Source organism: Protobothrops mucrosquamatus, unplaced genomic scaffold (assembly GCF_001527695.2).
Source record: "Protobothrops mucrosquamatus isolate PMUCROS unplaced genomic scaffold, P.Mucros_1.0 scaffold1406, whole genome shotgun sequence".
NCBI classification, from domain to species: Eukaryota; Metazoa; Chordata; class Lepidosauria; order Squamata; family Viperidae; genus Protobothrops; species Protobothrops mucrosquamatus.
Genome location: NW_015387591.1, coordinates 282,433 through 297,147, shown reverse-complemented (window position 1 = coordinate 297,147; position 14,715 = coordinate 282,433). Strand labels below are relative to the sequence as shown.

Here is a 14,715-nt window from a genome sequence, read left to right as displayed (position 1 = left end):
TACTCAACGTGTTTTGCTGGATAGAGGCTCCCAGATCTTCACTTCCAGCTGGAAACCACCCTAAATAGCTACTTATGCTCTGGTGCTTCCTACAGCTTTGACACAAGATGAAGCAAGCACTCCAATGCAGATTGACTTGGTTTCTACTTATACACCAGAGCAACTGTACTGCCTTATGAACTGATGGTGGTGCACACCAGACTGCAGTTGCAACGAGGCAGAAGTATCTCTGCTCAGGCTAACTGTGGAATAAGATGATCAGTGTCACTGTGAGCTTCTCCTCAAAAGGTCTCCTCCCACCACAGAGAGCTACATTTCTTCTCAAGACTAACTCGTTCTTTGTTCCTGGGTTTTGTCATTTCAATAGTAGCAGCATTGTGCCAATTTCTTCAGATAATAGTGACCCATCACACTGGTTAGTTGTTGGCAGCTTGCAGAACAAGGCAAATCCTTGAGGCCTTTTTAGCAGATCAATACAGGAAACCCTATATAACCAGTGGGCTTAAATTTCCATCCCTTCCTGTTTGAAAAGTACATGCCGTAGCCTGTGGTTCACAAAAAAAAAAATTGCACACAACATTTCAAAGCAAGGCTTTAGGAGGAACTGAAAGCTGCTTGACCTCTCCCAAATTCTTTGGACTTATGCAATGCACGGGACCGAAAGACCAGAGAGCAGAGAAGAGATTTGTCTTCCATTTTTCCCCTTTTCAGTAAACTCTGTGACTGAAATGCCAACTAGTTTAGCAAACTCCTTAGGGCAGGGGTCCCCGGTCCATGGACAGGCACCGGTCCGTGACATGCCAGCAAATAAGTGAAGCCCCATCAGTGGTATGCAGGCATATCCTCCACGGAACCAGTCCCTGGTGCCCAAAAGGTTGGGGCTGCTGCCTAGTGATAATGATTATAAAAATATGTTAACATGCCAACTGAGTTTCTGTTGTAGCCATATTAAGTGACTTTTTTCACTTAAGTGCTCTTTGCAGGGAACAAAACACTTTTGACAGTTAATTAGAGCCATTCCTTTTTTAGGAAATGAAAAATGGCAGAATTTGGGCTCCAAATGTTTGCAAAACTGCCCCCCTTAGTCCTTTCCCCAGCTCAAAGAGTGCCTACAAGCTTATTATTAAACCCGCAGACAAGAATCTAGAAGACAAGAGCCAAGCTATGGCTTGTGGCCCTATTTCACTTCAGAGAAGATGATCTTTGAAGTGAGAGAAGGGAGAAGTTGCACACAAATTCTGTTTATAAGCTACAAATAGATTATAGCCAAGATTTTATTTTAATTATGCCTGAAACTATGATAGCGCCCGTCTCCTTTTGAAGGTTTCTGCTGTTTGAAGGGGTTTTTTTTATCAGGAGGGTAATGGCTCCCTTCATTGCTAGGAAGCCCTCTGCTGATGGAACCCAGAAAGCACAATTCTTTCTTTTTTTCAGCGATGAATCGTGAAATACAAGTGCTGATTTCTTAGAAACAAGAAGGGGGAGGGTAAATAGTAACTAGGACTGGCGAGATAAAGGAGCCTTTTAGCAGTTTTTTTTGCCCTAGGTCTAGTTTCTCTTCATGTTTTACTCTTTTTATCCAGTGTCAAGTGGATTAGTCACCCTTCGGTCGATGACTAGGGCTATAAGAATAATAGCTGCAACCAGTGGCCCTTTTCAAAAGGGGTTCCTATACAACTTTTTTCTAAATAGATTATACATTTCACACTTTACTGACGGGCAGAGTTCATTTTCCCCACTGTTGATAAAACTGTAAAAAACAATTAAAGATATGTATATATTTTTAAAATGTGGGTTTGTTATATATTTACTAATCAAAGGCCTGTTGTATTTTATGAACTGGGTGGAACCACATTACTGTCTGAGCCACTAGGAGGCAGTAAAATGCTATGCTTTCTCCTTATCGCTGAGAGAATCCAGTCTGTTTGGTTTTTATTTGCTCTTTCAAAGAATGCTTATTTTTAAAGAACTAGTAGTTTATTTTAAATATATTGTATGCTGTGTAAATTATGTATGGATGCAGCTGAGTCTAACCAGCCCTGGGGTAGGAAATGATGGGGAAATTACTTCGTGAGAACATCTGACCGTTTTTAAAAGTTTAAATCTTGTTTAATGTTAATCATGGCTTATTGTTTTCCACTAACACACCTTACAATTTGATGGTATTAAATAGTGGAAATAATTTTCCTTTTAATGGCCTTGCCTGGCTAGTTGAGTCTCCTTTTTGCTTTCAGATGAATTGACTGTGTGAATATATTATTAGATTTAGCAGATAGAGCTTAAGGAACTCTTAAGTTTTCTTTGGAGACCATGAGTGCTAACTATACAGTTCAGGTACATACAATGTGAATATACAAATTCTCAGGTCTCAATGTGTAAAACATTTCAAAAGGAGCTGCCACAAGAGACGAAATGGGCCTTCCTAACAGACTTGAAGGGACCTTGAGGCCAGAGGCATCTGCTTTCCAATTCTAAGACAATTATCGATAGAATTTGATGGTTCAGTCTGGCTGTACTTTGCAATTAATAATAACAGAATAACAAAGTTGGAAGGAACCTTGTAGGCCTTCTAATGAATCTAACCCCCTGGTCAAGCAGGAGACCCTATATCATTTCAGACAAAGGTCGTCCAATCTCTTCTTAAAAGCCTCCAGTGATGGAGCATCCACGATTTCTGAAGGAAAGCTGTTCCACTGGTTTATTGTTCTGTCAGGAAATTTCTCCTTAGTTCTAGGTTGCTTCTCTCCATGATTAGTTTCCATCCATTGCTGCTTTTTGTCCTGCCTTCAGGTGCTTTGGAGAATAGGTTGACCCCCTCTTCTTTGTGGCAGCCCTTCGGATATTGGAACACTGCTCTCATGTCCCCCCTCGTCCTTCTCTTCACTAGCCTAGACAAACCCAACCCCTGCAACCGTTCTTCATATGTTTTAGCCTTCAGCCCCCTAATCACCTTTGTCGCTTTTTTTCTGCATTCTTTTCAGAGTCTCTGTATCTTTTTTATAATATGGCAACCAAAACGGGATGCAGTATTCTAAGTGTGGTATTACTAAGGCTCAATAATTTTAAAGAAAATCATGTGAATTCATGTAAGTGGTAAAAGGCTGGAACACCACATCAGACCTCACAGTCCACAGCTAATAAAGGCAATTGTTCTATTCGTCACTTTGTGAGGTCTTTTCACTCCAAATCTCATTAACAATGTTATTTTGATTTGAAAGGCTGTTGGTGGGAGGAGGAGAATACAAACCAGTTGTCATTTAGCCATTTAATCACAAGTAAGTCAATCCTTCCAAAGAACCAACTTTACAAATATATAGGTCTCTGAAAGTAAGTTCCCTGAAATCCAATGGGACTTCTTAGGTTAGTGTGTATTCAGTTGCAATCACTAAGTCTCTGGTTCATATCTTACTTTATCTGGAAACTAATTAAGAGGCACTTGTTTCTTTCAATCTCCTTCTCATCTGCAACATATACTTTGCAGGGCTATGTTATATTAAGGAGCATACTTGAAGAGGTTATTAAGTCAAATACCAAGCCTCATAAAACTGCTTTCTCCACAATATAAAATCTTAGTATTTTCCCACTCCTGAGAGCAAGAGCTCTTCAGCCATATATGTTGTCAATCTCCAGAACTGTGCTCAGATAAGCGAGTGATGTGACCTACAATGAAGTCTATCCCGTTTGTTCTCCAAAGAAGACAATTTGCAGAAAACGTTACTGTATCAAAGACAATCATTTATTGCCATTCACATCAGGTGCTCTTGGTTTCTTTATACAATTTACAAGTTTTAATACAAATCTATTTTACATCCATCCCAAAAATCTTAAATATAAAATGTACACCATTTAAAAACAGACTGTTAAGTGAAATTCATTCCTAAGGCGATGCCCCACGCTTTTCTGAAGCCCTGTCTGACTAAAGGCAGCGAGTTCTTCAGGAGACCGCCATGAAAAAGGCTTTTCAGTCATGGTTTAACTCTAATTGAGTACCACTAAGGAGAGACGAGAATAGGAAAGTAGGAGGAGAAAAGTCATTTTCAGGTTTCCGAGAGAGAGAGAAAATAATTATAGGAAGCACCTTCTCTTTAGGAGACTTGGTTTTCATCCTCTGTTATATATTAAAATGGCCTAAGAGGAGTTTTTTTAATCTGTTGGGGAATCCTTTTTCCTACAGCAAAGGAACCCCTCCCTTTCTCCACATCCTGACATTTTAACCTGGGCTTGAGCAAGTTTCTCAACCCCAATAAGGATTCAAACCCTGGACAACATTGTAGCTTGTTAATAAAACCATAATACATATTCCAAACCTCATTATTCTTAGAAAACCAGATAATATAATAATAAATTGAGAAAATGACAGGCTTTAACTATATGTGGAGAGCAGCAACATTGAACAAAAGGAAATGTCTAGGTAGTAAACTATTTAGAAATGTAATAATAAGTTACTGATCACTTTCCCAGACTAAATCAATCAGAGGTCACAAATCATCAAACTCTGCTTGCTGTAGGTAGAGGACCATTGATCAAGTTTTTAAAAATCTTCCAGCTAGAAAAGCTCCTTTTTCAGAAAAGTGTCCCAATATTGTCAGGCATCAATCTGTGATTATTACCTGGCAAAGATGAATACCATTTTGCCAAGTATGGAAAGATAATGTCCCCTCAGAGCATAGTGGGATTAGTCATAATCAATCAGTAATTTTAAATAGAGCAGTAGGAAGTGAATTGGGATTGTCTCATCCATATCCATGGTAACTGGGTGTGTTATACTGCAGCTCAAAAATCTGACCAAAACAGTTTTTATCTAAGCATTTACCACCATTTCACTGCGTGTTATGTCTGGGACAGTCTTGATATGGATCATATAATATAGCCTTAAGGAGAGTAATCTGAAGAAGTGAAAAAAAAGTGATAGCAGAACATAGTTGCAATAGCTTTCTGCTTAGAGAAAATTACTCATCATAGTTAAACTGGCCTTTAAGACAAGAGATAGGTGTAGGGGTATGTAAGTTCCTACCAGAAAATCTCTTTTCTGGGGGACAGACTTCGGAATGAGGTATTTTGTGTTCTTAAGTTCACTAACTGGAGCTTCTCCTCAAATATGCTTTGAAGTATAGGCAAGGACAACATTCAGCTAATGGCGGCTCTCTGCTGGGCCTGACAAGTGACCATCCAGCCCATGGACTTGAGGCAGGAAGAGATACGGCCAGCGTCGCCTGCCTTCACTCATTCAAAGCAGCTGGAGGCAGTTGCCTGCAAATGTGCTCTCACAGAAGGAAATACAAACTCCTGCCCTAGCTGTGGTTCAGGCAACTTTGTGGGACACTTTGACTTCCATGTTTACAGGATCGCATGGATTCTTGTGGCTTCCCAGTCCTTGGGGGGCGGGGGGTGAGAGACATTACCACACATATCCAAATCTAGTATGGAGCATTAAGAAAATATGGCACCTGGCCAAGCTGAGAAACCCACAAACTAACTTTCCCCATAAATGCTCTCACCATATGGATGAAAGGCCTGGCTTAGTAGTTAGGGATAACAGACGTCACATTCCAGGGAGTTTCATTTGAGAGCCTGTCTGCAAGTCACTTGCAGCCAATTCTCTCCAATACTTTACTTCAACCATGGTTTGTTCCTCTCTCTTACAAAGGGCAGTCTCCCCACTATATTAGGAGAGGCAAACATTGCCACAGCAGCTGCAGTTGGAGGCCTCTTCAGGCCTCCTCTGCAGGGCCTAGCAGGACAGGAAAGCCAGACACACTATCGCACTTGAACAGAAGCAACCAACAGGAGGGAGGTCAACAAGTGACAAATTAAAGAATCAAATCATAAAGCCTGAAAAAGTATCAAGGACAATTTCCTGCTCTTAGATCCATGCCACCCTGAGGGCTTCCAAGAAGCATCACTGGAGGAGGTCCTAAGATAAATAATGGCAAGGACAGCTGTCTGTGTGTCATTGTCCCAATGTCAACCCTTTGCCTGGAGCCCTGCTGACCTTTCAATCAGACCATAGAGGGATTCCTGTATTGAGGCTGTTGCTCTCCCTTTCTGCTAAGTGACAAGGATGGACACAAAAGGGACATGCAACCTTCTAGGGCACATCCAACCTCAGGGGATTAAAAAGGAGAATTCATGCCCAGCTTAGTTTCAAACTGCAGCTTCTGTCTCTTCTGATAACGCACCCGAACCCTACAAAGAGAAGAAGAAAAAATAAACCAATGAAGAAAAGACAACAGGAAGTGGTCCTGTTCCTACAATCTAAGCTACCCTAAACATTGCTCAAAGATTTTTTTATAAATACATTCATGTGATTTAATGCAGCTGTTTTTAAGCTCTTTGGAAATTTATCAGAAATTTCTCAAGTTAACATAGGCTTTTCTGCAAGAGCAGACGCCCCTTGGTAAATCTCCTGTGATGCAAGGATGCATTTACAAGGACTGATCTAGGAAAAAGCTACCACATTAGCTTGTTTGGAAAGTTCAGTAAAGGAAGTCAGCACTGAAGAACAGCAACTTAGCCCATTGGTAAAAAAAAATAAATAGGTGCACTAACAGTTCTGTCTGATCACACACTGCATACACAGCAGAATTTGCAGGCTCTCTGACTTGAGTATCTCTTTTTAATAAGCCTTCTTTGATAACTGGAAATAAAATGATTTCCAATTATATCATGGTGACCTGCAGAATATGGAAATTTTCTGCAGGTCACCATGATATAATTGGAAATCATTTTATTTCCAGCTACAGGCCTAGGACTGGGGCGACGGCGCACGTGCCCACAGAGAGGGCTCTGAGTGCCACCTCTGGCACCCGTGCCATAGGTTCGCCACCACTGGTATATGGGAATGATCTTGTGGGACAAGGCAAAAAGGCAACTTAGCCCACAGCATGAACGTGGGCAGGGTGAGAGGTTCACAAAAGACCCTCCCTAGTTTCTCAGGCCATAAAGGGAATGTGGAGAAAGATATATTTTCAGACTTGCAAGATTCTGTTAAAGAAACCTGACAATAAAGTAGCCATGTTTCCTGTCTGGTCTACCTCGCAAGGCTGAAAGGTGTCTATTCATGATGGAATGCTTTTTCTCCTTTTGTACGAAGGTGCTGCAGAAGCTAGTAGCCACAAGGAGGTGTCAACATGGGGTTCTCTTGCACCTCATTCATTCTTTGGACAAAGGGATGCTATTTCTCTATTTCTCATCCATCTAATGTGAGGAGGAGGGAGGTACCACCCTACCTCCTTTAACAAATTCCAAGGCTTATTATATACAAAATACCTCAAGTACTAGAAATGCTAGTAAGGCTGGGTTCCTTAGTGAGTTACTCTTACCTGATTTCATGGAGTTTGACGGTCTCATTGATTATCACCACAAGCACAAGAGAGAGCAAGCCCAGCAGCCAGGAGGCCATGGGAATGTCATCCATTTGGTAAGTCACAGGAGACTCAAGATTCACCCACAGTTTCAAGTCCAGGAAGGTCTGAACAATCTGTCCCAGCAACCTGTCATATAAGGAAACAATCCTTGAGCAACATCAATCTTGGAAGGGAGATGCTGTCTTCTCCCAAATGTGGCTACTGGCAGAAGAGAATGCATAATGGAATATACAGAAGGAGGGAGGAAACCTTGGTGCTGGATTTAATAAGAGCCATTGGGCTCCAACTCATATGGGGGCAACCTGTGAACCTCAACCTGTGCTGCTGATGTACAGATCCCAGAGATCCTCACCACTGGGTTTGATGACTGGATTTGTTGGGAATTGTATGTTACAGTATTTGGAGACCCACAGGTTGCCCATTCCTGACATATCCACAAAGAATCTACAAGAGGATGGTGTATGCCAGGAGTTCTTAATCTAGGGACTAGAGAGCCCTAAAATGTCCCTGGATAGATTCAAGAAGGTCTGTGAATCTGGATAGGAAAACATCATATTCCCTTGACCACTAATTAAACTTTACTTTTTCATTTAATAAAGAATGTAGACAACAAAGTAATCTGTGGCCTCTAGACTGCAAAAGTATGAATGAATTTCAATACATCTCACTCTCTAAAATTATTTAAATTATTTTTGATGAATATATTGAGCATACATTGACAGTTTTGTTATAGAATCTAAGACTTTTATGTTATGTGCTTAAATATATATTTTCTGGGAATACATCTGCAGGTTTCAACAGATGTTCAAAGTGGTCCATGATACAAGAAGATTAAGAATTCCTGGTCTAGACCATGAAATACAGTAGAAGTTCCAAGGCTAAGGAAATGATTATGAATCTGGAAAAAGAGACACAGAAAAATATTCCAGAAACACATATCCATAAAACGACTCAAATGTGATGCTGTTTCCCAGTAAAAACAAAAAACAAAAAATAGAATAGAATAGAATATATTAAAGGAAGTGCTTAGGTCAGGGGTGTCAAACTCAATTTCACTGAGGGCCGCATCAGCATTGCGGTTGCCCTGGGGGTGTGTGTGGCCAGAGTGGGTGCAGCCTACTGGATGGGCATGGATGGAGTGGGTGTGGCCTATTGGGTGGGCGTGACCAGTTCTACATCATTCGCCTCAAGGGTGCCTATGGGGGCCTGGGCAGGACTGGGACAGATCTGAGGGTCTCTGGCAGAAGGGGGTGGGACCGGGGCAAGTGCCAAGATGGCCACCACAAAATTGTACATTGGCTCCTGGTTGGCCTGGGCAAGGGCCAAGGCAGCGGGGGCCGTTCCCTCACTGTTTCCAGGATGGCTTCGCGGGCCACATGAAACCATTTCGCGGGCCGCATCCGGCCCCCGGGCCTTGGGTTTGACATCTCTGGCTTAGGTGATAAAAGGATACTGGTTAAAAACAAAAGCAACTTGATAAAAAAAGGCTGACTAGATTCAGCTGCAGTTTCTAAGAATTAGGAAAAGAGACTCACACAACCACTACCGTCAGAGTCCACCAGAAGTTAGTGAAGGGGCTTTTCTTCCACAGTGGTTTGGTACGATGGACATGGGTAACTGATATAAACACTGCAAAGAAAAACCAAAACTTGTTTTTTATTTGCAGCTTTGCAGCCGGTAGGTCAAAATCTACCCAACCACCTATTTTATGCAGGCAAGACCATTCCTTAACTCAATATGAAGTAAGGACTAAAAATTGCTTACCAATGTGTAAGACGATCATTCCCGCTGTAAATTTCTGGGCTAGAAGAAGAACACTGGAGAAAGTTCCAAACCAATCAGGGTGGCGTTCTGCTCCACTAGAAAGAAAAAAAAACCCCATTAAGGATGGATCAGTGTTGAAAGCATAAACACGCTTCCTGTCAAAGAATGGACCAGGAAGGGGCCTTAGGAGTGATCTGTAGGTGAGATGGCTTTCTGTAGTTCAGATTAGACACCTTCTTTCATTGGATTAACTGGTCAACCGCAGATGGTCATGGACATAGCATTTCAATAAGGCAGCCGGTGACCAAGGACTGCCTGAAATGATAATGTGTCCATGTGTGTATGTGTGTATGAATGAAAGTGAGCGAGTGAAAGAGAAGGCATTGGCTAAATTACAACACCTACATATACTTTATCAACCATGAAAGCTATTGCAATGTGAGGAAGCTACCTTCTAGAGTAAATTATGGCGCCAACAACCTCTTGGACATGACAGATTTAAATCTGAGATGATCTCAGAAATCCAGAGAGAGCAGAGGTGAATTAACGTAACTAGTATCTAGAAGCTAGGAATTTAATTTTTTGCCCATATGCTCAGCCACACAGCCTGGAACAAGCACTTATTCCAGTGATGGCGAACCTTTTAGAGACCAAGTGCCCAAACCGCAACCCAAAACCCACTTATTTATCGCAAAGTGCCATCAGCATTGTGGTGCCTTCGGGGGGGGCAGGTGCCGCCTCTGCCACACAAAAACCGGGGGTGCCGCCTCTGCCACACAAAAACTGGGGGTGCAAAAATGAGCCACCGTGATGCAAGGCACAAAAACGGCCACTGCCGTGCCGCAGGGTGAAGATACAAGGCGCTGTACCACGCAAGAACGGGGCAGGGCTAGTGAGTATCATGCAGGTACTAGCCCCGCCCCATTTGCAGTGTGTGCGTGTTCGCGGCCCCGTGAGCGTATGCACGCATGTAAAATGCTTCCCCCTCCCTTTTCTTCCAGTCCACCAATCGACAATGGTTGGTGAGGTTCCTGCTCCGGGAGGCGGTGGTGGCCTGATGGACCTGCTGCTGGCGGTGATGGCGCACGTGCCAACAGAAAGGGCTCTGAGTGCCGCCTCTGGCACGCGTGCCATAGGTTCGCCACCACTGACTTATTCTACGATTCTTCTTTTTTTATATCTCTGGGAAAAAATATTGTGGACTATGCCAGCTTGGAATAAAATATTAAGAGACGTCAAGCTAAACATTGCATATACCTACAGCACAATTCTTCCAGCTGCTACATTTGGGAACTTGAAGAGATCCCTGAAGCCTACCTTTGCAGCACGAGGGAGAAGCAGCCTGTGACATTCACGCTGAAGGCAGATGAGTTGAAGTTTGCACAGTAATCTTGCAGCAAGTAGCCAAAACAAGCCAGGCAGGAGCAGATGGTGAGGCTGAACTTCAACAGGAAGCAGAAGAGGAAGTAATGCTGAGTCTACAAACATTGCCAAGAAGACCAGTGTTATGTGTGGAAGACGACTCAAACACTCTCCCTGCACTAGCTGAGTTGCAAATGCAAAAGAGCCAAATTATCAGTTGCACCACTATGTAATTGGGCTGCTACTTAAAATAAACTGGATAGGCCTAGGGGGGTCACATGGCTGCCGTTGCTACTGATGATCTGCGGCCTGGGAAGGATGAAATTAGCCATTTCCTAGTGACTTGGAGAAATGCGTTGCTGACTTTTTGGGTGGCTTTCTCAATGGTATAGAGCAGGGGTCTTCAAACTTGGCCCTTTTATGACTTGTGGACTTCAACTCCCAGAATTCCTCCGCCAGGCACATTGGCTGAGGAATTCTGGGAGTTGAAGTCCACAAGTCATAAAAGGACCGAGTTTGAAGACCCCTGGTATAGAGTCCAGAAGATTCAGTTACTTCTCAGTCACTGAGAAGAGCCCTTGAAAATCAACCACAGAGATTAGATGTGAACTTCTAGCAAACATACTGAGAAAATCATTACCATTACAATACATTACAATACAAGTATTGTATTGTTTGTGAGTCAGCAGCAAAGAAATTTAATAAATAATTGGATTTAGATCTATCTGATGCAAAAGAGGAAAGGCAATTTGTTTAGTCCCACCCAGAAATCTAAGAGAATTCTCTTGCAGAAGTTAGAGCTTGGTCAGTAAGGCATCTATTGGAAAGAGACTGGGATCATTTATAAGCAACTGGCTAGAAAATTAACCTTATGTAAAGTTTCCTTGTACTCCAAGCAAATAAGACATCCAACTGAAACATTTGCTTACCTTTTTAGGAATGAAGGTCAGGTTTTTCCCAGTAGCCATTGACATAATGGAACTATGAGGGGGCTTTCCCAGAAGGGACACACTTGAAAAAATAATGAGGTAATTAATGTGAAAGATAGTCTAGAACAGGAGTAGGCAACCTTGGCTCTTTTATGACTTGTGGACTTCAACTCCCAGAATTCCTGAGCCAGCCATGCTGAGGAGAAATGGAGAGGTTTCCATGCTGAGCCATGCTGGCGCAGGAATTCTGGGAGTTGAAGTCCATGAGCCATAAAAGAGCCAAGGTTGCCTACCCGTGGTCTAGAACATTAGAATGCAACAAGCATATGAAACTGTTTGGACATCTCGTCAGGCTCGCCCCCAAGAATAACAGAGATGCCAGCCAAAGTTCAGTTCTTAATTTGCTCACACCAATAAACAGAATCTTGCCAAGCTAAACCTTTGCTATTCTCACCACAGCAGGTATTCTCTGGGAGCTTCCAGGGAGTGGCAATCTTAATCTGTCTTTGACCCAGTGTGGGACTGTGTCGCTGCTTGTTTTGCCCCCTTTCTGAGAACGTGTTCCTTCCTTCCTGGGAAACTGCCATTTAACAGTAATCCATCATACCACCTCCTCCTTTGTAGGCACCCTCCATCTACTTCTATACTGGAAGGGAATAAAGTTTTTGTGATCAGGAGCCACAATTTATTTTTAAAATACTATTGGTGGTCAGGGACCACCAGAATCAGATCAGTAACACAGTGACATTACGAACATAGTGTAACTAACTTCTGCGGAGGATAGTAGCTTTTCAAGAGATTTGTGGTTTACAATATTGTAACTTTCACTGAAGAGTTGCCAAAACAGCTTTTTTCCCCCATCCATAATCAGCAGGAAGTTATTCAACCAATGTTTACCACTTTTCCTTTGCCTTTCAGTGGTGGTCTCCAGAGGATCACCAAACTGGGGCTTAAGTAGTTTTAGGTTGCCCATCCCTGGTCTACAATGAGAGGCAATCAACAAAATCAGTTCAAGTGTGTGTCAACTTATGTTCTGCAAATATGTGCAATATTTGCCCACTGTGTCATCCACTGAGAACTCCCACATATTATAGACCTCTAGCACTGATGATGCTATCTAGTATGGGTAATGAAATGTCTTCAAGAAAACAACCAAGAGAGCACCAAGGACTCTTCATTTCAACCCCAAGCTACAAATTTTCTCCTTTATTGGAGAATAGCTGCTGTATGGAAATTGTTCTAGTAGCCTCAGTATAGTGCAGTGGTTCTCAACCTATGGGTCGTGACCCCATTTGGGGTCGATCGACCATTTCACGGGGGTCGCCAAGCAAGGCTGTCCGCCATTTCTTTTCCCCTTTTCCGGCGGGTGCTTTACCTCCCTTGAGCTGGGCCAGCTGGTGGTCGGCCTGCTCGGTCTCTGCCGCTTGCCAGCTACGCTTCGGCCGGCGCAGGGGGCGGAACCACGCATGCGTGGCGCTCCCGGGCAGGGAAAGTCCTTGACTTACGACCGGTTGGGTAGTCCTCGACTTACGACCGGTTTAGTCCTCGACTTACGACCGGTTTAGTCCTTGACTTACGACTGGTTGGGGGTCGCGGCATTAAAAAGGTTGAGAACCACTGGTATAGTGGCTAGAACATGAAAATCAAATCCAGCGTTCCTTATCTTAGTTTTGCCCTTAACTTAGGAAACCACTCCCTGAAAATATCACAAAATGGTATGTGTGGGTGTGGGTGTACAGGTAGCTTACCTTAGCAATGGGTAGCAGAAGCACGAAAGCCACAATATGTCAGTGGTACTGAGAATGGGAGGCAGTTGTGCCAGGCAAGACAAGAACTACATACAACAAAGCGAAAGGCATCATCAGAAGAAAAGCTGGAAATCGAGGAATCAACAAAACATCAAGGATATCTAGAAGAAATGTACAATCTGACTATCTCTGAGGCTTTCAAAATCAATATTTATTTATTTTTAAGAGAAAAATAACTTATTTTTAGAGAAATATTAGTGGCATACTGTATACCCCATAGTGACATTCTGGAGCTCTACTTGAAAAATTCAGAATTATGCCTATGTAAAACACTTACAGGAAAACTCACAAAGAGACCACCAGGAATTCAGATAGGGCATCTGCTTAACTGGACACACACACACACACACCCCTTTGTTGCAGTGCTTCTTTCCCTCTAAAAAGTAATTGCTAAAGTACCCTCCACATTTCTTTCATTTCCCTACCATTTATTTTGAAAAAAAAAATCAGGAAATAACAAATTAGATAGGATTAGATCAGTGGTGGTGAACCTATGGCACGCGTGCCAAGAGGCGGCATGCGGAGCCCTCTCTGTGGGCACGTGCCATCGCCCCAGCACACGTGGTCTCTAAAAGTTCGCCATCACTAGCCTAAGGCCAGCCAGCCTGGAGCCGCCATTGGGGAGCCCACCATCCCACTCGCCAGAGACCCCCTGGATCTCCCCCAACCCTGCCCAGCTCCCACAGGTGTCCCTCCCCATAAGCAACATCAAGGTGGCCACGCCCACCCCAGCCATGCCCAATCTGCCATGACTATTGCAGCCACACCCATCCAGTGGCCACGCCCACCCAGTCTGCCAAGCCCACTGTAGCTGCACTCGCCGAGTGGGCCACACCCACCCGGCACCCAGCGATACATAAGTGGGTTTTGGGTTGCAGTTTGGGCACTCGGTCTCTAAAAGTTTTGCCATCACTGGATTAGATCAATCTAATACTGAATTCTACAGATAAATAATTTCTGTGATTGGGTCTCGGGGAGGCTACATTCTTTTTCCAATATGCCTTTTCTGCTTTGTGAAATTGTTTAGGATAACTCACCTGAATAATGACCAGAGTCAGCTGACACTGCAGGAGAAAAAGGAAGCACTTCCGTATGCCATAAGTTGCATGGCGGGCCTAAAAGTGAACACATTTTTAGGATATTATTAATGTCTGAGCAAAGCAGGAAATCTATTACCTACAGCAGAGCCGATGTCATGTGTCTGATTAACGAAACACTTAAAAGGACTTTCAGGCATATTTTTTCCTAAAAGCATTTATTAAGGTTACAGAGACGTCAGTACGGCTTGGTGGAATGCTTAGATCTGGCTTCTTCCGTTACACATACATTCTAATCATTTTTCCACTCCCTTGTTTTGGGGTCATGGTTCACATCTTCCAATTAACTTGGAAGATGTGATTTACTTCCGGTTTCTTTTTCCCGGGCTATCCTTATTCTCCTCCCTTTTTCACTGTTGCCTGGTTTAACTATAAAAATACCAGACAG

General features: G+C 43.0%; 1 protein-coding gene across 1 annotated transcript in view; it reads right to left on the bottom strand.

The window, feature by feature from the left end:
* Positions 1–3,714: 3,714 nt before the first annotated feature.
* The window catches only part of TMEM94 (transmembrane protein 94), a 73,094-nt gene continuing 62,093 nt past the window's right edge, over positions 3,715–14,715 (bottom strand). The window contains exons 24-31 of the mRNA XM_015821833.1: positions 14,268–14,345; positions 13,171–13,256; positions 11,423–11,504; positions 10,449–10,609; positions 9,132–9,226; positions 8,903–8,996; positions 7,323–7,493; positions 3,715–6,186 (exon numbers count right to left, since the gene is read on the bottom strand). Coding sequence (XP_015677319.1) covers positions 6,114–6,186; positions 7,323–7,493; positions 8,903–8,996; positions 9,132–9,226; positions 10,449–10,609; positions 11,423–11,504; positions 13,171–13,256; positions 14,268–14,345 — 840 coding nt within the window. The 3' untranslated portion in view covers positions 3,715–6,113. The remainder of the gene's footprint in view (positions 6,187–7,322; positions 7,494–8,902; positions 8,997–9,131; positions 9,227–10,448; positions 10,610–11,422; positions 11,505–13,170; positions 13,257–14,267; positions 14,346–14,715) is intronic.